This window comes from Sorex araneus, chromosome X (genome assembly GCF_027595985.1).
Source record: "Sorex araneus isolate mSorAra2 chromosome X, mSorAra2.pri, whole genome shotgun sequence".
Lineage (NCBI taxonomy): Eukaryota > Metazoa > Chordata > Mammalia > Eulipotyphla > Soricidae > Sorex > Sorex araneus.
In genome coordinates, this window is record NC_073313.1 from 193,838,232 (window position 1) to 193,862,645 (window position 24,414).

The following is a 24,414-nucleotide window of genomic DNA, read 5'->3' on the forward strand; positions in this document are numbered from 1 at the left end:
TTCATTTGTTAAATTCATGGTGACTTTGGAATAACAAATATTATTTGGTAATATTTACATTTATTCATATAAATGTAAAAACAGCTTTAACTAAGTTTGATATGAATTAATAGCCAAAAATAATTGAGTACATTGAATATATAGGGACAAGTAGGCAGTTCACAAAAACCACTTAAAATAAAAGCACTTACCAGACACTTCATGATCAGTGTGTTTTAGATATTTTTTACATACATAAGGCAAGGTGGACTCACAATCCCGACTTCTCCAAGCATTTGGCAGAAATGAACTAAATGTTCCACAGTGATATTCAAAAAATGGCTCAAAACTTACTTCTGAAAAATACAATATGTGTGTATTTAATGTTAAAAGCAAAAGTGGCTACTTTAATAGAGTCCTGTGGAGTTCTAATATTTAGGAAATCGTCCTTCTATGGCATAAATAATAAATTCTAGAATATGCTACATGATTTTGCAGCTAAAGCATGACTAAGATATGATTCTCCAGATATCAATGGCATATTTTACTGTTTTAGAACAGAGATATATATTTCAATTTATTGCTCTTTTTAAAACAACTGACTTGAGGTGTGGGAGATAGTTCAAGGCCTTGAACCCAAGGTTAGCACATACAGAGCTTTGACTTTGATACTCTGTATCATAGCCCATCCCTGCCCCTTCAGCATCGCTTGGATTAGTGCAGGTAGCCCTGGAAACTGCCAGGTGTGGCCCCTATGATAAAAGAAAATGGTAGTAATAAAACAACTAATTAGAATACTGACTCTGACCCAATCCTACTAAAACTTTGCTTAATTAGTTATCTTTATTGGTTTCCTTTTTCTTTTTTTTTTTTGCTTTTTGGGTCACATCCAGCAATGCACAGAGGTTACTCCTGGCTCATGCACTCAGGAATCACTCGTGGCGGTGCTCGGGGGACCATATGGGATGCTGGGAATCGAAGCTGGGTCGGCTGCGTGCAAGGCAAATGCCCAATCCACTATGCTGTCACTCCAGCCCCGGTTTCCATTCTTTTCAATAAAATATTCCATACGGCAATTCAGACAGGCTTTAGAAATGTTTTTTCAACCACCTTTAAAATAGCAAGGCTTGAGGCTGGAGGGATTATACAATGGGCAGGGCATTTGCCTGACATGCAGCCGAGCTGGGTTCATCCGCACATGGTGCCCGAACACCAGATCCCTGAGCACAGAACCAGGAATAAGCCCAGAGCACTGACAAGTCTAGCTCCCAAAACAACACAGGCAGACAGACAGACAGACAGACAGACAGACAGACAGACAGACAGACAGACAGACACACGCACAAATTAACACAGGGAAAATACTGTTCTTCGAATCTGTGGAATGTTACTACTTGTTGAAGGTGAGCAAATTGGAGTACCTGGGTTCCAGTTCAGATAGCTGAGAGCTGTCCCATCCGACCACTGCCAGCCAGCACTTTCATCCAGCTGATTCAGACCTGTCCACACTTCCACTGTTTCATTGCTTAAGTGCTCTGAAATGTAGAGAAATGACTGTTACAACCCTTCAGAAAAGTAGTCACTACTTTAAAAAGTTTTAAAATGTATTTTCTCTCCAACCCAGAGAACCCACTTTTACAAAATTAGAAACAATTGAGGAAAGCCTAAAGGTATGTGAAGGAATGGTTTGTGTCAGGAACAAAAGATAAAAGCACACTAAGTAATTTTATTTCTCTTTATGTAATAGTGAAGATTAGATTAAGAGGACACTCACTGCTATGTTGCACTATTCAACTATTAAGAATAATGATGTAGAGCTAGTCCTATAGACATGATCAGATCTTCAATGTCAGTAAATGAAATTAGCCTATTACTAAGCTGCGTGCAAGTTGTTGTTAAATAGTTAACACACACTGAGTATTTGTTGTTTGGGCAAGGCCCTTTCCTAAGCCTTCACTTGCATAGTGCTATGCAGGAATTATTTCCATTTGGTGGAGAGGGAAACTGAAGCAAAGAGGCTCAGTTACTTGTCCAGGTAGCTCAACTTAAAAGTGGTAGAGGTCTGATTGAACCCAGGAAGGCAGCATTTTGGTCCTTGGCACTGTGTACCAACCCTCAACAGTTTTTATTTGATTCCCCTTTCACAAAAACTATGTAAATAAGCATGCATTTATGTGGTGTCCACCCTCCCCAGAAAACACAGAAATGTCTGAACTGTGAAATTAGTGAGGGTTTTTTTTGTGTGTGTGTGTCTTTTCTTTTTGTATACTTAGAATTTAGAAATTATTCTAGAATAAGCATACTGCAGGTAAAATAAAATGAGAAATGTCAGAAACTTTACTATTTGATTTTACACCATACCAACCCATGCTTAGGCCTTTCTCCTGACTCTGTTCTTCAAGATCAGCTCATGCAGGGACTATATCACATACTGAGGTAGAACAGGTCAGCCATGTATAAGATAAGCACCTTGCCTATCTCTCCGGGGGCAACACTATCTCTCTGGCCCCCTTAAACAGTGTTAATAACTTCATTGCAAGTAATTTTTAATGAAAGTGGCTGATTTTGAGACACTTCAAATTTTTTCTAAAATTTTAAAAAAGCTTATGTATCTTCATACTAACTTTTAACCTATAAAAAAGAAATAGGAGGGATTTTTGGTGCTAGGTGAATTACAAGATCCAACTTGTTAGCACAAGCCTTTTGATAATACTGCTTATCTGTTAGTGAACAAGTATGTGCTTTGCTCTTCCAACTAGATTTCAAGCTCTTTGATACTTATCAGAAGGCCTACTATACACTTGGCACACAGGGAGTAATAAATAATATTTTGCTTCTTTATTTACCAATGGAAGTTTAATAGCTAATATCTTCAGAAGATCATAAATCCAAATCTACTTTCTAAAGCTATAAACACTCTGTGTCTCTTGTTGGAATTTCAACTTCTCTTTTCCAAAAGGGAGAAAAAGAGAAACACAGGACTGGGTGCACAAATGAGATTCCCTAGGATTAGGGTTAAGAATCCTCGCATGTCTGGACCATATTGACAAAAGAAAAGTATTATCCAAGGAACTTCTTTTTTCAGAATATATCTCTGCATATACGAATGTAGTTATCAGCAATGGTTATTTTGTCTTAATTAATATGAATGCATATTATCTACCTACTTACTCCGTAAGAAATTTTCTTCAGTATCATCTGCAATACTTAGTAAAGTTCCTCCTTGCATCTGACATGAAGAATATGCCTCACTCCAGGTGAGAGATGAAAACAGGTTGAACTGGTAGCAGATGTGTGAATTGGCATCTTTTTTCCAGACAGTGTCACAAAATACCTCTACAGAAGCTGGAAAGAAAGTTCATGAAAGCATTAACCACAATTTTATTTTATCTATACATCAATCTGCTAACATAGCAATATTTTTAACATGTCGACTCTAAAACTTTAGAGCCTAATCTATCCTTGATATGTTTTCTATGATAATTTCCAAATTATTATCCCATAGCTCTTTTAAGGTAAAAAGAAATGCAAGAAATTATTGATAAAGAAGCTCCGATACTTTCTGGGAAAACAATAGAAATAATTTTAAGAAATAACAATAGAAGTAAAACTTTTGTGAAAACAACATTTATTTCTTAGAAAAGCAATTAGAATGTTATTTTGAAAAATATTTGAATTAAAAATGTTAAGACTAAGATAGGTGCAAATGTTTAAACATGCTATTGCTGTGATACTAAAATACTAGAAGGAAGAATCCAATGCCATTGCTGTAGTGAACACACGTTTTCAAATAAACATTGTCAACAAGAACACCATTGGTTTAAGAAAGTTCTTTCAAATTAAAAGACAGAAAAATTAATCCACATATATATCATTGGTCAAGGACTACATAATGCCCTCAAAGGTTAAATTTATTTATTTACTTTTATTTTTTTAATTTATAAAGGTAGTTCACAATATTTTATTACATTTAATATTCAAACACCAATCCTACCACCACTACACCTTCCTACCACCATATTTAGGGTGTTTCCATCCTGAACCCCAATTTCTGTCCCAAAGCAGAACTGAAATAATTTTTTTTATGTCATCAGCAACACTTACTTCCAGTTTTTTGATTCTCAGTTCAAACAAGTGAGGATGTCATGAAATAATTATTTTTTATTGCTTGTTATGAAAAATTTCTGAAAATGCTACAAAAAAGTATTCTTAGAGGAAAGAGTGTGAAGATTGTTCAACAGGCGTCATTAAGGCCTTCTATAAGAGATCATTAACGTGTTGTTAAAGTTTGAGCCTTGTGTGCTTTTATATATATATATCTGTAATATATATGTATATATACATACACACACACACACACACACATATATATATATATATATATATATACTCTTGGAGTATGAGTAGGGTGTGTCCCATGAAGCATTGCTTGGCCAGGAATTCAGCCGAGTGGTCCGGAATAAGTTCACTCGTGGGTGAGGCTCAGCTTTAGCCTGTGGAGAGCAGCCTTGAGCAGAGTGGCAGTTGAGTTCTGAAGGTTTTTGGCTGCCAGGGCTGGGTCCCTTGGGGCAGGGAGGAGTCTCATCAGCCCTCCTCTGGGGCGCCCCAAGTGAAACAGCTTGGCCTGGGCTCCGGCGGCATGGTTATGGTGAGTATCATATTATTCTCCCTTCTGGGAGAGAAGAACATGCAATCTAGATGGTGGTTGATGATGAGATTATTTAGCACCAGCCAAAGGTGGTTTATGGGTGTGACTGCTGAGTCACCAGAGATGGGGGATACAGGTGGAAGATCTCCATTCCCAGTCCCTTTGAACCCAGAGTTCTCAGTCACAAAGTCCCGCATACAAAGGATAAATTTAACAAAGTACTTAATGTGGGCCTAAAACCTTAAATCTAGGCCTGGGTAGAATGTTCCCCTTGTAGGCATGAGTGCATGACTTTAATCTCTGGCATTCCCCACAGGAGGGTGCAATTCAGGTAACATTGCATGCCATGTGGGATAATCAGATGCAGCAGCTGAAGTGCACAATCCCCAGCACACTGCACTCAAGTGTGGGTAAACACTAAAGCATAGCATCCCCATTGAGCACTGTGACTAAAGTGCTCAAGCACAACAACCAAATATGACAAACCCAGCCACTGGTAAAACAATTAAAAGGAAAGGAAAAGGAGAAATCTTAAGCTTATTGAAATAATGGAAAATGAAGACCTATTAGTGCCTTTTTGTTTAAATTTTACATTAATCCATAAGTACAATTACAGACTACAAGAATCACCTGAAAGTAAACTAAGCCAAAGAATTTTTGAGTGTAGGAAGCATGTACCATGTTACAACATAAGTATCACAGCCAGTCCTAAGTATCAGTGAGAAAATGTTGCTGACATCTAGAACAGCCTTTTCCACAGTGTAATCTGCAGAGCAACAGCTTCAAATGTCAACTCATCAGAACCAGGAAAATAATGCATATATAGCATCCTCTGAGAAATTCAAACCATACACTCGCATATTAAGGGCTCAGAGAAGAACTATAGTAAAGAAAGAGCTTTCTTTTAATTGAGTACTTCACACTTATTTGACATTCAAATCCCTTTTGCTTGCTTTTATTTTCCCTTAATACTTAGATGATTCTCTTGGAAATAAGAAAATTTGGTTTTCATGTCTAGTTGCAATGTGCTTTCCCAGAACTGAGTTAATCCATTAAGCCACATTTACAACTCGGGTTATCTATAGTTTCCTGACTGACATATATATTTACAGAAGGATCCAAGACTGAAAGTGGACAAGGTAAGATAAGTCTCTTACCAGGGAAACTTAAGGAAAGCAAGATAAATAGAAAGAGAAGAGGACAAAATAAAAATGACATCTTGTACAGTTAGTGCCATCCTTTTAACTGGCCAAATCATTCATTCTGCTTCCTGCAACCCAAAGGCTTCTGCTGCTTGACAACTTGCCAGATTCTAGTTCTCCTGATCTTTACCAAACCAGAGAGAGCAAATTTTATTTGTACAGGGCTAACTTACAGTTCCAGTTTTCTTCCTTTGTTACTCCTGGTTCCTGGTAGCCAACATAACTCAAATTGTTATGTCAAAACGTGATATCTGAGCAAACTTAGCACACGACAGTAAGGAGTGAGTCGAACAAAGTTAAAGTTCTGCTTCTGCTTCTCATATTTTTTTACATGGGAACTTTTCAGCATTTCAAATTTTAAAAGTATGGTCTGTAGGAAGCAGCATGAATGGTTTGGCCAGTTAAGAGGGTCATTAATTAGTTCAATTGGTCTATCTCTCTGGCCCTGTTTATTTATTTTTAATAGTGACATCTATTGGAAATAGAAATAGAAAAAAAAGATGACAAAATAAAATGACATCTGATACAAGAATCCCAAGGGATTACGGAGTCTATTTTCAAACAAATATACACATTCATATTTCCATAGAGAAGTCTGATGACTTGAGTTAGTAGGTGATAAAGTGTTTTCATTCTAGTTGGTGAATAGTTGCCGTCCTAAGTACACCTTGATGCCAAGTCTCCACTATACTCTTCTTCCTCATGACTTCCCTGTCTCCCCTATAAGTCACCCTCCTGCATAGATCTTCACTTGCCAGCAACTACAGTGTATTGCCAGTAGTAGGCTTCAAAGTTTCTAATCCCCACATTAATATTTTCACTTTGGGGTCAGAGAGATAGTACAGGAGTTAGATGCTTGTGGACAACACTGTTTTGATCTCTGGCTCTAAATATGTTTTTCCAAGCCCCTAAAAGGGTGATCTTTGAGCACAGAGCCAAGAGTAAACTCTGAGCACATTCTAGGTGTGGCACCAATTCTTCCATCCCTAAAAAGTTCCACTTGAATTGTTCAAAAGATCCAAATATATTGGTTACTAAATGTCTTAATATCAACCCTGCATATTGATGCACGTTGTGTGAAATTATCTATAGACTAAAAGGAACACTTGGTCCACTTGTCAGAAATGCTTAGATCTGTACTCACTGGAAATCTCAGACAGGGGTCCAGATAAACACTTTCAGCCATTTCCCAGGTGATCCTATAATATTTCTAGTCTGCATTTTCTGACCTAGAACAAATCTGTCTGTTTTGTATTCCGAGTAAATGCCATGGTCTTCAAGAAGAGTATTCTAAGTCATAGAACTCTTGATATTCAGCACTTGTATTGACAGATAATGAAGAAGAGAAACCAGTAATTCAGAGAAACATGATGCGAGGATAAATTAGATAGGCTTTATGATGCTGATGCTGATGGCTAATCCTGGTTAACGCTTACATGAATAGGTACTATGATACTTTACTACACCAACTAATTGCTACATACATGAATTGGTCCCAGGAAATAGCCTTTACATACACATCATTTTATGGAGATGAAACTGATACTCAAGTGCTCATCAATGAAATGAAGAACTCCAATCTCAGGCTGCTTCAGTTCAAATCCTATAGTCTTTTTTATTCCTTATGTAATACAGGCAACAATTATGCAGTACAGGTAACAATTAGGAAACAATTTTACTGGTTACTTAAAAAATCAAATTCTTCAGTAAAACCTTATTTTTGTTTCAAATTGTCCAATGAATGATATGTTTCAATGAACAAAATGTTCACTGCAGTTTATTAGGTATGTGGAGGTAAGGTAGACATGCAAGATGTAGAAACTGTAAAAGCTACACTTTCTGACTCACATAAAACAAGATGACAGAAAATTTAGAAAGTAGAATATATATATATATACATATTTAATTGGAAACTTTTTTTTTTTTTTGCTTTTTGGGTCTCACCCGGCGATGCACAGGGGTTACTCTTGGCTTTGCACTCAGGAGTTACTCCTGGCGGTGCTCAGGGGACCGTATGGGATGCTGGGGATCGAACCCGGGTCGGCCGCGTGCAAGGCAAACGCCCTACCCGCTGAGCTATCGCTCCAGCCCCCTCATTGGAAACTTTTTAACTAAATAAAAATCAAATAAAAAAATTCTCTCTGAGACTTTGAAAAACTCCGAAACTCTCTGAACTCTCTGAAAAAGATTGAACACTGCAGTTGCCCCTAGACCTTGAAAATCAAGTTAAGAAAAGAAAAGGATTCTGAGGGGGAAAGCTAGAAATCAAGCAATAAGGAAAGGCAAGAAAGATGAGAACTCACTGTTGAGAAATAATGAGGGCAACTGCAATTTTCAAAAGATCATCAAGGGGCCAGCTGATGCTTGGATTTGGCAGTGGACAAGAAAAGCAGTTTGGATGGAGAAAAATGAGCAGTTCACAAGAGGAAGTGGATTGAATGGATAACTAAGCTTTATATGTATGCAGACTTGTTTTGAACTATTCTGCCCAGAAGCTAGGATTAATGAGATCACAGAGCATTATAATTTGATTCCAGTTAAAGCATCCTTATGCACCAGGCTTAATGAAGAATGACTAATTAACATCATTTGAACATAAAGGGAAGTATAAATGTATACCAGGATTGTCTTTTCAAGGCAAAAACAAACACAAAATCAAAATCTGGGTAAATGGAATCAGAGTACTTATTCAGACTTCAATATATCAATCCCAGGGCTTTTCTTTAGATACAGATAACTTTCTAATCATCCTTGATTCATTCACAGCATATGGGGAAGGCTCGAATTTATTCTTACTGGAATCTGGGCAAAATCCCCACTTCTCATCTCTTTCATATCGGCTTGTCGTGGCACACCACAGTAAGTTGTCTTGCCTTCCTTCCCGGGTACATTCATGATGCCACTGGTGGTTAAATTTAAAGGGAAACATGCATGGCATCCCATGAGCATTCCCTTTGATGGTGTACACATCTAGGAGAAAGGAAAATACAACATCAAAGGAACATTATGCCAGATTTATCTTTTGATGCTGTCATACAGTGAATGCATTCTTTTAGACTGGAAACCTATGCTGGGCAAGGACTTTTTGTCACCAAAATGACCATACAGGCCCTTACTGCCAGTTCATATGAAAGCGCCAGTTTAGTGCTGAGTTTGAAGGAAGTGCTGGTATTTTAATTTATTGTATTACCTTTGTGTAGGTATTCGCAAATGCCTCCACCATTAGACATGTAGGAAATCCACTTATGACGATATTTTAATGAGGCCACGAGTGTGTTGTCTTCCTCTGCCTGGACCATGTATTGGAGGGGGCTGGTGGTGATGGTCTTCCTGTTACAGCGCCATTTCAAAGAGATATGGTTGGAATCACACTCATATAGGCTTAGTGACTGCTCAGGGTTAGATAAATTCAGGCCCAGACAACCACTACCTCCAATGTTAAAGAGACGGTGGTTTGAAACCCATTTCCACAGCATGTTCTTGTTGGATGGGTTGCAGTTTTGTAGGGTCAGCACAGATTTGTCTGCCTGAATGCACTTCTTGAGGTTCTCGCTTTGAATAATGAATATTCCTTGATCTGAAATAGAAAACAGAGATGTGTGGAATTTTGATATATAACTAGCAAATGTCACAAGCTCCCAATATATTTGTCAAATCTTCGATGTCACCACTGATGATCATTTGGAGTTGATGGGTCGGTCCACTGAAAGGACTTAGTTTGCACAAGCTAGAAAAACTAGAGGCGTTTCTTGGGAAACACATACGGATTTGGAATAGATGATGTGAGACCTCTGATAATGTCTCTGATATGAGACCTACATGAGAACACAGTAATAGAGAGTGTTGTTATCCCAGCAGGATGGAGCTGATAGAAAAGGAGCTCACCATAACTGTGTAATCTTAGAGATGGGGAATAGGAAGATGGACATTCAGTGCCCAGAATGGCGACACTTTTTGGTTAGTTTGATTTTGAATTCTTGAGCATAACCCATCAGTTTTCATGGGTTACCCTGGGTCCTGTGCCCAGGGATCATTTCTGAAAGTGCTCAGGGCACGATATGTGGTGCTAGGGATCAAACAGGTTTGGGTTCATGCAAGGCAAGTGCCTTAACTCTTGTATTACCTTTCTGGTTCTGACACTGTGGTTTTATTCAAACAAGTGCTTTAATGTTAGGGACACTGGTAGCTGAATTAAGAGCTATTGAAGTAAAAATTCTTACTATCAAAACTGTGTAAAAAAACCCTAATGTTATAAGAGAAGTGTTGTTTTAGGCCTTGATTCGTGAGACCACGCTAATGAGAACAAATGCTTGCTGTTGTTTGCCTTCTGTGCTGGGTTTTTCAGAAGTGCAGAGGTGGGGACTTTCATTTTGGAGATGATTTCTTTGCAGGATCAGCACAGTTGGGTGTGATGTGCAGCAGCAGAGAGGACTAGCTGAGGCCCAGTGCTTGCATCAGGAAAGGAACAACGGGAGTGGCAGAACCACACAACCACAAGGAGATACAGAGAATCCTCTATATCTAATTCATCTCGTACTAAATATTCCTCTCAGCTACCCTTGGAGTCAGAAGACATTTGGGTGGGGGTAGATTGGGAGGAATGGGAGTAGAAATTTCCTGTGAAAAATCTGATGGGGAATATCTGTTACCTGACTTTACCTCAGGTACCAGGCCTGGAAGGTATTATACAGCTATGAACTCAACTTCTCACAGTACGTTGGAAGGTGCAACTCAAGTCTAATTTCTTTTTTTAAAAATTTTTAAAAAATGAATCACCATGAGATACAGTTACAGATTTGCAAACTTTCATGATTAGTTTCAGTCATACAATGATCAAGTACCCATTCCTCCACCAGTGTCCATTCTCCACCACCAATGTTCCCAGCATCCCTCCCACCATCTCCTCGCATTGCCCCCTACCTCTTCAAGTCTAATTTCTGAAGTATTACTGAGTAAACTAATAATGTCATGGAGGTACAGTAAATACTCGAAAACAATAAATGTGCTGACAGCTCATAGAGTCATAGAGTCTTCATTCTCAGCAATGAAAATAAATTATTAAATGATGCTTTTTCAGCAGGCCTGATTGTTGGGGGAGTATTCTGGACAATAATAGTGAGTTCTCTATTGAGATATTGAATATATTCAAAGTATAGAGAGAATAAAGTGAAGATCATTAGCTACTTAGGTGGGTGATGGGTGGGAGGGGGGTATATTGGGGTTCTTGGTGGTGGAACATGTGCACTGGTGAAGGGATGAAGGTTTAATCATTATGTGACTGAGACTTAAACCTGAAAGCTTTGTATTTTTTTATGGTGATTCAATAAAATAAATAAATAAATAAATAAAAATTTCTATTATTAATATAAAAGCTGATTTTTTTCAATGTGTGTGTGTGTGTGTGTTGCCAGGGATAGAACCAAAGGCCTTACACCATGCAAGGCTTATAGTCTACAGATAAGCCCTCACTCCATAACTGCAATATATTCCCGATTAAAGTTTCTATTTGGTTATATATAGAGTGCCTCTCAAGCAGTGCAGGGACCTGGGGATTGCTCCCAGTGATAATCAGCCTGGCTGTGCTGGCTCAGTCATTCAATGCTCAACTTGCCGATGCTACTTAGGACCCAGTCATGCTGGGGGTTAAGTAGGGACATACCAATACATGTTCAGGACCTTTAACGCAGTGCTCAGGGAGCCATGTAGTGCTGGTGATCAAACTCAGGGCCTTCTGCAGCTCAAGCAGCTTTTTGAGCTATTTCACAGCTCACACAAAACTGATATTTAGAAATAAAATTAGATTGAAGTAACATTGGTTTATAATAGTATATACAAAAGTTTATTTTACTTTGTTTCTGTAGTGCATAATGGATATACATTTTAAACTTTTACTAATCCTGGATGACTGGAGCGACGATAGCCCAGCAGGTAGGGCATTTGCCTTGCATGTGGCCAACCCAGGTTCGATTCCTCCATCCCTCTTAGAGAGCCTGACAAGCTACCGAGAGTATCCTGCCCGCACGGCAGAGCCTGGCCAGCTACCCGTGGCATATTGATATGCCCAAAGCAGTAACAAGTCTCACAATGGATACATTACTGGTGCCTGCTCGAGCAAATTGATGAACAATGGGAGGACAGTGCTACAGTCTATAGTGCTACTAATCCTGGAATATTATACTATCACCTTTTATAGAGAAAATATGTTTTTGAGAGAAACCAGATAACAAAATCCTTGCATCATTTGTTCAACTATATGTGCAGTTGAGTCTTTTTTCTTTTCTTTTCTTTTCTCTTTCTTTTTGGGTCAAACCCTGCGGGCGATGCACAGGGGTTACTCCTGGCTGGCTCTGTACTCAGGAATTATTCTTGGCGGTGCTCAGGGGACCATATGGGATCCTGGGATTTGAATCCGGGTTGGCCACATGCAAGGCAAACGCCCTACCCGCTGTGCTATCGCTCCAGCACCAAGAGTCTTTTTTCATCTTTCATACGCTTTACCTATGAAACTTACCCTGCAGTATCTTTGAAGAAATACATGATCATGAAAGTAGTGTGTTGATGCATGAATAGGTATTGTGTATATATCTAATAGAATTTATATGTCACAAAAAGTTTGGGGTGAATACTTTCTTTTTTCTTTTTGTTCTTTTTGGGTCATACCCGGCGATGCATAGGGGTTAGTCCTTGCTCGTGCACTCAGGAATTACTCCTGGCAGTGCTTTGGGACCATATGGGATGGGGGGAATCAAACCCGGGACGGTTGCGTGCAAGGCAAATGCCCTACCTGCTGTACTATCGCTCCAGCCCCAAGTAATGTTTTAAATGTCCAAATTATTAAGTTCTGTGAGGAAAGGAGTGATAGAATCAGCACTGTTATCATATCAGTGATTATAAAATGTTTTTCCAAAGCAGAAAGCATTAGATTAAACTCAATTCAAAATTGTTCAGTTTTGGGGTGCTATTATATTTCCATATTTAGTGCCTTTTATAATGTGCCTTTGGGTAAATTCTTCAAAGCGTATTATAAATAAGAAGCTATGGCTTACCAAAAAAATTAACCTGCCACCTCCAAAAGAATACCGTGTTATGCTAGGTTAAAGAAATGATCCAATCCCATTTTCCCATCGTTATAATAAATCCTAATCCTAACACCATTAATCTCCATAAATTCACTCAAGAGAAAATAATTGTCTTGAAAAGGACTTAGGGAATCCCACCATCGGCATCAGTAATCTGATTATTAGTAAATGCACATGTAGGTTGTTGGTAAGAGAAATGTAAAGTAAAAATAAACTACCAAACCTTAGTGTCTATAGTAAGATTTCAAAAAAGATGAAAATCAAATGTGGGAGGAATCAAGATTGATTATATATGTCAAGGGCATCAGTTCTGCTTGAACACTGATTAAGTGATTAATGAAGTACTGCCAGAACTACTAAATCTCTTTGCAGCAAAATGTTATTATACTTCCCATCATAATTATAAGTTTAGGAGGAGAAAAACTGATTTTCTAAAAGTAATTTCTAAGCTAATTTTTATGTTTTTTCCCACCTAAAAATTCATTGAAGACAGTGGTTGCACTCCTCAGTTCCTTTATTTATTTATTTATTGAATCACCATGAGATAGAGCATTAGAAAATTATTCATGATTGCGTTTCAGTCATACAGTGTCCCAACACCCATCCCTCCACCCGGATAATTTTCCAGCACCAGTGTCCCCAGATCCCTCATTCCCTTTAAAGAAGAGAGAATTTTTATAACCACTATTTGGCTCCATAGAATGATGTGTATGTTTATTTTTTCATTTAAATTTCTTTTTTGTTGAATTTTTATTTTATTTTATTCTTTAATTAGTGAATCACCATGAGGGTACAGATACAGATTCACATATTTTAGAACTTGTTTTTCCCTCATACAATGTTCACAAACACATCCCTCCACCAGTGCCCATTCTCCACCACCAATAAACCCAGTATCCCTCCCCCCAATCTCATCTCCCCCCCCCCACCCTGCCTCTGTGTCAGGGTATTCCCTTTTGATCTTTCTCTCTCTCCAATTGGGTGTTGTGGTTTGCAATAGGGGTATTGAGTGGCCATTGTGTTCAGTCTCTAGTCTACTTTCAGCACGCATCTCCCTTCCCGAGCTGGATCTCCAACCACATTTTACTTGGTGTTTCCTTCTCTATCTGAGCTGCCTTTTTCCCCAGCAAGTGAGACCAGCTTCCAAGCCATGGAGCCAACCTACTGGTACTTATTTCTACTATTCTTGGATATTAGTCTCCTATTCTGTTATTTTATATTCCACAGATGAGTACAATCTTTCTATGTTTGTCTCTCTCTTTCTGACTCATTTCACTTAGCATGATACTTTCCATGTTGATCCACTTATATGCAAAGTTCATGACTTCATTTTTCTAACAGCTGTATAGTATTCCATTGTATAGATGTACCAGAGTTTCTTTAACCAGTCATCTGTTCTCGGGCACTCGGGCTTTTTCCAGATTCTGGCTATTGTAAACAGTGCTGCGATGAACATATAAGTGCAGATGTCATTTCGACTATACTTTTTTGCTTCTTCGGAGTATATTCCCAGTAGTGGTATTGCTGGGACATGTGTTTTCTAAAGTAGAGAACAGTACTTCCTTAATTATGTTGAACTTAATTTTATGCTGTTTCTTAACTAATTGCATGTAGAATATTATTCCATCCATCCATCTATCCATCCATCCATCCATCCATCTATCCATCTGTCCATCCAACAAGTATTCCTGGGGTATGGGCCCTGTGGTATGTTCTGTGTAGGATGCTAGAGATAGAGTCTCTCTCTCTTTTTTTTTCTTTTTGGGTAACATCCAGCGATGCACAGGAGTTACTCCTGGCTCATACACTCAGGAATTACTCCTGGTGGTGCTTGGGGCACCATATGGGATGCTTGAACTCTAACCCGGGTCAGCTGCGTGCAAGGCAAATGTCCTACCAGCTGTGCTATAGCTTCAGCCCCAGAAAGAGTAACTATTTGCCCAAATAACTGTCCCTTGAAACTATTTGTTTTGGAATTATAGGAATTCTCCTAGTTAATGAAATGAAAATGAATAGAGTTCCATAATTCCCAAAGAAAATTTAAATTATAATTAAATTTAAAATACCCCCTTAAAAACAAGTGATAAAAACTGATGATATGACTGGTGGCACATGCTTTGAATGTGTTAGGCAGTTAGGCCCTAATTTCAAGCTCCACACATACATAAAACAAAAATAAACAGAAATCCAAGTGACCTAAAACAATAAAAAAAGAAAAGAAAATATATATCAGAACTTTTATTTGGGGGGCAGCACACTTGGTGGTCCTTAGAGGCTACTCCTGACTCTGTGCTCATGGATGACTCCTGTTGATACTCTGTGGACCATATGGAGTGCTGGGAATTGAACCTGAGTTAGCTACATGCAAGGCAAGTGCTCTACCAGCTGTACTATTTCTCCAGTCCCAAGTTTTTATTCTTTTAGCAAAAATATTTGAAACAAATAATGAAACAAAGTCTAAAGAATATCAGTGGCAGACTTAAGGGCTAGCAATAGGCTTTCTGGCATTCAGCAAATCACATCACTATGGTGGCCACATACTTTAGGCATTCACATAAAGTTGGTCTCTGTGCAGTTAAGAAAACTGAAGAAAAAGTTCAAAAGCAAGGCTCCCACAAAATGCAGTGTTTATAGGAAACTATTTGGAAGATATAGCTTGATAATTGCCATCAGCATACAGTGACCTTATCTTGTTCTCCACATATTTACTTCTTAGAATTTCTCACTAACTTCTTACTACCTTCTCGTTGGACTGTGATTTGCCTGTTTCTTTAAACAGAAGTGTTTTCAAACAGTTTGTGTTTAATGTTAAACCAAGAGCCAGTCATGGATGAATGGGAGAGAACAATCACAGTTACTTAGAAAAGAAATCCCTACAGGCTATCACACAGGCAAAAGGCAGAGATTGTTATTTCAGTGCTTTTACCAGAAACAATCCCTCATCATAAACCACACATTCCAACTAGACAATAACATGATTGGACCTCTCCTCACTGTTGATTAGTTCACTACCCTTTGCCTCCTATAATATAAACCCCAAATCTTGCTGAGAGTGAGATGGTTTTGGGGAACAAATCCACAATCTTCTGAGGTTGCTACCTGAATAAACCTGTTTCACTCAAATCAACTCTTGTCTATTGAGTATTGGCTTTGAAGCAGCAATTAGAAGTAGATTTGCTAATACTTCCCAAATTCCCTTGAGCTTGAACCTCTTCAACTCCATCCACCCACACACTTGGTCCTGTGTTCACCATGCTTCTGTCTCCGTATCATTTCTTAAATCTGTATGTTCCTGGCAAGAAGAATTACACAAGATAAGGGGGAAGTATCTCTGCCCTGAAACCAATCTGGAAGTGAACAACTTCTTCCCTGAAATGAACTGACTTTTCCCAGCTATCCAAGTTTTGCTTTCTCTTATCTACTGATCAATGATTTCATATCTGACTTTGTTTCTCTCTTAGATCACACCAGAGTTGGTAGGAGAGAATGCTACAGACAGTTGAATTATATGCACTTTCTGACTTAATTATCCCCAAAATCTGGGTTCTTAATGTGAGTTTTCCAAACAAGTAAGTAAGGAATTTCTGATACTTGCACTATATGTATTGAAAGAATGAGATCATAGAACAACATGTAATTTATATTCCTCAGTGGAAATATTTGCATTTTATATCATGTTATCTAAGATTCGGTTCCAACCTGACAGCACCTAACAAAGCTATGGCCTCGTGGCAATTGCCTCCTATTAATCACCTAAAAAGCTAAGACATTGAAAAATATCTCCTGCTTCTGTTGCAGAACTTCCTCGTCTTTCTCTGTCCTAGCATTGTCCTTGACTTTCAGTCTTTTCTCTCCCACAGCTTTTGATTCTTGATAACCACCAGTTCCACAGGCCCATGGGACCCCTCTTGCTAAATCTTTTTATGTGTTACCTTTCCTTTGTCTCTAATCTCCCCAAATGTGCTCTCCTAGTTGCAGGAGGCATACAATACTCTGTCTCACATGCAGGAAAAATGAAACCCTGCTTAATCATCTGCAGTTGTGAGGATTCAAATTGCAAATGCCTGTTACCAACCAAACCCTGTGTGAAGTGGGTTAACCTTTTCATACTCTTTCACTCCCTGCCTGTTCTCATCCCTCCTGCTCCTCCTTCTCTGTCCTCACTTAGCCTATGCTGACCCTTGTAGAAATCCTTACTCTCTCTGCAGAAGGCCTTTGTGCTCTCTCCTTAACTTACCATAAATTTTTAAATTGAGTTGAAATATTTTTTCTTTCTTTTCAGTGCATCTGCCATCATTTTGTCTTTAGCTTGAAAGTAGCCAGCAGATAATATTTATGTAAAACAATATTACTCAAGATGGCTCTGTTAGGGTGCTATACATCTTGTTGAAAATACGTCATCTTAGCCACCAGGAAGCAAGTTGTGGCAAGATACAGTTTAAGACATTGTTAACTTTCACACAAATGCCTGCTATTAGAAGCCCCAGGGAAAATAGGATTTAAAGACTGGGAAATTTAAACAAACAAAACAGAAAACAACCCTGCTCACTACTGAAAACCACCTGGAAAGTGAGAGGATACTGAAAGCAGAAGTGTACACTCAGCTAAGATGGTAATTGCTTTGAGAATATAAGTATTGGAAAAATACACTTATGTTGGAGTAGAAATTAAAACAAAACATTTTTTATAGCAAATATTTTTGTTAGACCCTGATCAATTTATTAGGTCTACTATAACAAAGTACCACAAACAGTGTGGCTTAAACAGAAATTTATTGTTCCACAGATCTGGAGACTGTCAAAAGTCAAGGTGTAGGCAGGGTTGGCACTCCTGAGGTGTACAAGGAAAAATCTGTTCCAGGCCTCTGTCCTTGACTTATGGAGAGCTGTTATCTCTTTGTCTCTTCACATTACTTACTCTCAATGCATAATTCTGTGTCCAAATTTCCCCTACTTATGAGGACATCATTCACATTTAATTAAGATCCACATTAATCACCTCATTTAGACTTGATTACCTCTGTAAAGACCCTATTTCCAAAAATAAGATCTCACATGGAGGTGTGTGTGTGTGTGTTAAGATTTTTTCAATATATAAAAATGGAAGGTGATATAATTCAAACCATAATAGTATCCGATTTCTCTGGATACATAGCTTTAAGTACCCAGACTGAAATGAAAATGTGAGGTCCTGGCAGGGCAGGGAGGCCAAATCAATCTCTGCTCTTATGTGCACATGAGAGAACAAACAGCTATGCTAGAAAGTGCAGGAAACATACTCAATATGGAAATTGGGAGTAGGTAATAGGTCCCCCCCATAGGTGCTGCCAGCTCATGGGGGGCAGTCACTGTCTTGTCATGTTCCCTTGTAGGCCCTGATCTCTAGTGCCTCAAGCCCAATAAAATCTGGCAGCCATGGTAGGTAGAGGGTATAAATGGAGACGAGGATGCTGACTGAGAACCCACTGGGGAGTTGATGAGTCACATGTGGTGAGCCTGAGCTTGAGGTGGGCTTCTCAGACACTGGCTCATATCCCATTGTCCTATGAGACTTTATGTTCAAAACACAAATTCAAAGATAAAGATAATTTTAAGGGCCAGACCAATAGTACAGCAGATAAAGCCTCCTATTATCACCTTGCATGTGGCCAAATTGAGATCTCCAGTAACCCATCTGATCTTCTGAGCCCTACCAGGTATGATCCCTGAGCATAGAGACAGGAGTAAGCCTTGACTATTGCTGAGAATTACCCAAAATCAACAACGAAAAGTTATTTTAATTGAAGTAAAACTATATGTTATCATTTTCTATAAGTGCATTACATATAGGCATACAGAGAACATTATTAGTTCTTCATAGTTCTGTATATTTCTACATTATTATTGGCATTATTTATAATACATAAGGAGAGACTGCACATGAAGATCATTATCTTTCTAGACCCCAATCCACAGAGCAATATACCCATTGGGTCACTCTGCTGACATGAGACCCTGGTGACTGCTATACTGTTACCTATCTGCAAAGCCATACCTGGTCTTATTTGATGAAGAGTGACATAATAGAAAAAAAATACTTTGGCAAATCACTAAGTACAATTTTTACAGAAGACCTGCTTGAAACTAAAGAGTATCTGCCTTGATTTTCCTTTCTGCACAATGGGTTTACTAATAGTGCTTGACTAATATGACTGGAATCCCTCCTCCCCTTTCTCATCATCATTCTTGCTGTTGTTGTTTCAATGACTAGGAATTCACACAAACACTTGATTGTGATGTTTTCACACTAGACTACTGTTCTCAAATAGCAGAAGGACTGCCACTGGGGGTGGAGGATGGGGGAGGGTGGGGACACTGTGATTCTAACTCACGACCTGAAAACTTGCAAGGCTTTTGCCACTGAGTCAGCTCTTTAGGCTCCAAGACCCCATAGGATTTTGATAAGAAATACTTCAAGCTCTATGGTCACTTAATAAATGTTAGTAAGAGAAAAATGAATCTTGGCATATCTTGTTTGTGCCAAAATGACAGAAGAATAAGTCTACACTGTTAGATAATCACTGAGCACTTCCTGTTTATATTTTCATAATGGAAAAGAAAATTTCTCAAGCACAGGATGATAAAAGTCAAAATAGTAAAATATCTTTATCAGCATACTTCTTTGGAACCATGTCTAAAGTATAATAAATTAAAAAATCACATGGCTACACATGAAAGCAGAGACTCCCTGTCTGCTTTGTTTAGTTCTATGTCACTGAACCCAATTTATAGAAATTCTAAAGTAGTCCTTCATTTTTATAAAGTGGCTTTATAAACTATATTTTCCTAAATAACTTAGTGTAATGTAGCTAAAGTATTCTTTTGTATGGTCCTTTTGGACACTATAATGCTTCTTTTCACTCTGGTCAATTAAAAATATGATTTTTATTTCTAGCTTTGTACAGGAACGTTTCTTAACAAGGCTTTTAAGAATTGTTCTTGAAACAAAATATAGGCAAAGCTTTAAGACTCAAATATACTGCTTTAATAGACCATACATGAATTCATCACCTAGGATGAGTTCAGAAGAGACAAGACAAAGGAATCATTTCTTCGAAAGCCTGCTATAAATAAATAAATCATTGGTTCAAGGAAGTGGAGAAGTGGAGCCAAGGAAACAACTGAGCTCTTTGTATGGCTACAGGCTTGGAATTTACATGTTGTGGTATCAGTTAATGCAACAACCAACAGCAATTAGGAGTCTAATGAGAAAGAGAGAAATGGACCAGGAACACTGGATGTTGATACTGGCTCTTTAAGGTTCCGGAGGAAAGAAGCCAGTCACAAAAGTTGGAATGAGAAAAGCATGAAGAGGAAGAGATTTTAGAAGAGAGATTATGAACAGGGATGGAAAGAACAGATTAAAAGAGTGATTAATGTCTGAAAAGGATCTCTAAATCTGCATCTGAGGATGCTTTTACTTTTGTTCCAAATATCCAGATTAGTTAAATAGTTCATTGCCCAGGGGTGTAGGATTTGCTTAGGACAATAATAACAACAATAAAGACCAGTAGCTTTGCACATTTCTGCTATATGACAATATTCACTCACATGTGGGAGTAAGTACTGGTTTGCAAAGGATGCAAAATGCTAGCATTGGTCTCCTTTTCCTCCTGGCCCCAAATCAAATAATATGCTTGCATCCAACAGTGAGACGCAGAATGAACTCTTTCATGGGGTCATAAGACCAGCTAGAGTCCTTGGCACTAGTACTTGAGTGCCTAAATAGAAAGCACATACTGAAGATTCCTTTAGGTGCAAGTTACTTAGTCCCTCTTCAGCTGCTCACAAAGGTGTGTACTAATAGCATGACCTGATGGAAATGAGGGTTCACTGACTATTGTATGAAAAAATGCAACCACTCTGCACATTCTTAAAAATCATTAAGAAAGATCATTTTTACCCTATATTAGGCATGAATACTCAAGGGAAATCCAAGGTCACAATTTCTCCCACTGCTACCAGGTGGTAGCTTTCATATTCTTTCTGACATCTCTCTAGGATGGCATCCTTTCCCCACCCAGGGTTACATAGCCCTGAACCTCTTCCTTACACTTACTATAACACACTCCTCATTGTCCTTCCTATCCCAAAGCTTTTAACTCCATGTGATGACCCAATACTAAGGTTCAGTTTCTGATCCACCACTAAGGGTAGTATCATAGAATCAATTTAATGGTGTCTTAACCAAGATTGAAAAATAAAACAATTGAAACAGGGTAGAAATGTAGCACACCATATTAAGGAAGAGTATTTCAGAAATGAAACGTGAACTTTATTATTTATTTACTTATTTGCGTCACACCTGGTGATGCGCAGGGATTACTCCTGGCCCTGCACTCAGGAATTATTCCTGGCAATGCTCGAGGGACCATATGGGATGCTGGGAATTGTACCCAGATTGGCAGCGTGCAAAGCAAATGCCCTACCCTCTATGCTATTGCTCCAGCCCTGAAACTTGAACTTTGGGGGCATAGGTCTCTACTGTGCTAGATGTGTGGTTTCTCCACTGTTTCTGTTTCACTTGCTTTCTGCCTTTGAAGATCATTTCTACAGTCAGCCCTGGATCCGGTCACTGCTGAGAGCACCTGCACCTGTGCCACGTGCAATTTTCCCTGTGTAATCACAGCCTCTCCTATGCTCCTAACTTATGCTAAATCTGTATTCTAGTTTTCTTCTTTTCATGATACAGATTTCAGATACCCAAGTTTTCTGAAGCTTACTCTTCCTATTACAATTCACTTAGCTCAGACTGTTGACATATTTCTTCACGGGTAATTGTTGCCAATTTTTTCTATCCCCAAATGACTTTGGGATTCTTAAACTTAGAAGTGTGATCTAGGAGTACTGGAGAGATAGTACAGGAGGTAAGCTACTTGCTCTGCTTGTGTCTGATCTGGGTTTGATTCCTGTACCACATGTGGTCCCCTGAGCCCCACTAGGAATGGTTCACTGAGCAAATAACCGGGTGTAAGCCCTGAGTACCTCTGGGTATGGCATAAAATAAAACAACTATAATCAAGTTCCCAATACACTAAAAAAATGATCTTTTTCCTCTTAATCAGTGTGTCTAACTTCATTATCCCACGGCTAACATGCTACCAAATACAGATGTATTCCAGAATCCTGGGATCCTGAGAATCTGCTCCTTCCCCCTCTCTATGGGTGCCTCTCAACTCCCTACCATGACCTTGCCTAGGAAATGAAGGAACTCTTCCAAGGATGCTGGGTGAGCTATTCATGAAAAGTCCTGCAAGTGGAAGATACCACTTGTAGCCCCTGACTGGCAGAGAGAGAGGCATTGCTTTATTCCAGTGGGAAGTTCAGTGGTCCCAAAAGTTGGACAGGAGAATTTTCCCTAAGGTCCCCTTGAAATCCCAGTGTCATCTGACATCTAGTGTCCATGTGCTCATGATTTTTAGTGGGTCTCTTTCCTTGTATCCAATGTCTCCATACTAGATATTTTGGCTCACTGAACCACTAGCACATATTCATATTTCCTGGATGCTCCATTGGATCCTCCTTTCCCTGTATGGTAACCACTAACTTTAGGAAAACAATGCCCTTTGTAAATCCCTAGCCCCTCAGACCAGCCTCCACTAGATCATTTTAGCACTTTGCTCATTCTTTGTTGCCACCTGTTGTACTCATATAATTGATGGTATTTCTGCATTTGTAATTGGACTCTCCGCATATGGCACAGTTTCACTTCCTTCTCATATTTTCATCTCCTCAGTTCAGTACCTGCTTTTTGTTTTCTGTGGGGAGAGGTCATACCTAATGACACTCCAACACTGCTGGGGAACATGCTTTGCTGGGGATTGCACCTGGGGTGACTGCATGTAAGACAAGCACCTTAATTTCCATATTAACTCTGACCACTTTACCTCCCCAATTGGGGGTTAGTCAACTAACTTGGTTGGTTTCCTACCCACATTAACTGCCCTGAAGGTCATACACTGGAGACAGTCCCTACGTAGTTGGGCCACTATTTCTGAAGCACCTCTCCATCAGGAAGGAATGGGCATTGGTAGATAAACACCTCTACTTCCTGCCCTCAATGGATTCCCTGAATTCTCTCCAGTCCCTTAAGGGCTCCTTGAGAAATTGAGTCTTGGTTGCCTATAATGGTTTTCCTTCCTTCTTTTCCTTTTTATTTTATTCCCAGAGATACCACCCTAGTAAACTAAGTATATCCAGATAAATATATATCTCAAGGATTGCTTTGGGCAAACCCAAATCAAGAAGGGAGAAAACGCACATTGTGCTGGACAGATAGTGAATGAACGAAGGCTTCCACCCTTCCTCCTGCCCCGGGGCTCCAGATGTCAAGAGTCCTCTGTCAGTTGCTGCTCCAGTTCACTTTCGTTTCAGAGAGGACCCCATAGTCAGGCACTGTGACTTCATGCTTTTTAGCACACTCACTTCTGTTAGTCACTGGTCCTCTTTTTAAAAAAATTTTAAAAATTGCCTCACTGTGAGATATATAGTTTCAAAGTTGATCATGATTTGGTTTCAGTCCTACAATGTTCCAACATCCATCCCTCCACCACTGTACATTTCCCACCACCAGTGTCCCCAGTTTCCCTTCCACCACTTCTCCCTACCCAGTCAGCCTGCCTCTTGTGCAGACATTATTCTCCTCCTCTTCCTCTTCTTCCTCCTCCTCCTCCTTCTCCTCCTTCTTCTCTTTCTTTCCTTCTGGGCATTATGTTTTGCAATACAGATACTGAAAGGTTATCATGTATATCCCTTTGCCTTCTTTCAGCACTCAGATCTTATCCAGAGTGATCATTTCCAACTATCATTGTCATAGTGTTCTCTTCTCTGTACTAACTTCGCTCTCCACCTCCCACGTATGGCAAGCTTCCAAATGTGTGCCAGTCCTCCTGGCCTTCGTTTCTACTGTCCTTGAGTATTAGTCTCATCCTTTGATTTTTTCAGACACGTTCCTGCTCACCGGGTTTCTAGGCACAGACAGACACAGCCTGAGGCTCCCTGCAGTCCAGCCTGTGGGAACCTGAGGAAAGCAGTCAAAGTTCTACTGCAACGCTGGTTGATGCCATTTCACATCTATAATTTCCAGCCCTCAACATCATTTCAAAATCCTTTTCATTCGCCTACAGTTATTTTCCTTCAGGACACTTCACTAAGATGGCGTTTAACTTAGTGTGTAATGTCCTAACCCCTTTTCTCATCCTTCTCCACTTCCTCCCAGTTTCGGGGTACTTGAGTGAATTGTTGTTAGGTTTCAGCATTTGCTGCAAGAGCAGAGGTTTCTTTTGGATTCACTAAGTACGGCCTCATGTACAGGACAGTTTATAACTGTTACAAGATGTTTGTCAACCTGTCAAGATATTTTGGATGGCCAGAGGAAGAGGATACCTTTTGTACTAAAACAAAAGGACAGCATTTTAAAACATGCTATTATTATTAGTAGTATTATTATTAGCTTCTTTTTAATGTAT

The 24,414-nt window shown here is 39.1% G+C and overlaps 1 protein-coding gene across 1 annotated transcript in view; it reads right to left on the reverse strand.

The window, feature by feature from the left end:
- The window catches only part of PLA2R1 (phospholipase A2 receptor 1), a 136,925-nt gene that overhangs the window by 107,513 nt on the left and 4,998 nt on the right, over positions 1 to 24,414 (reverse strand). Inside the window, 5 exon segments of the mRNA XM_055122305.1 lie at positions 192 to 335; positions 1,401 to 1,514; positions 3,151 to 3,324; positions 8,626 to 8,799; positions 9,020 to 9,406. Coding sequence (XP_054978280.1) covers positions 192 to 335; positions 1,401 to 1,514; positions 3,151 to 3,324; positions 8,626 to 8,799; positions 9,020 to 9,406 — 993 coding nt within the window.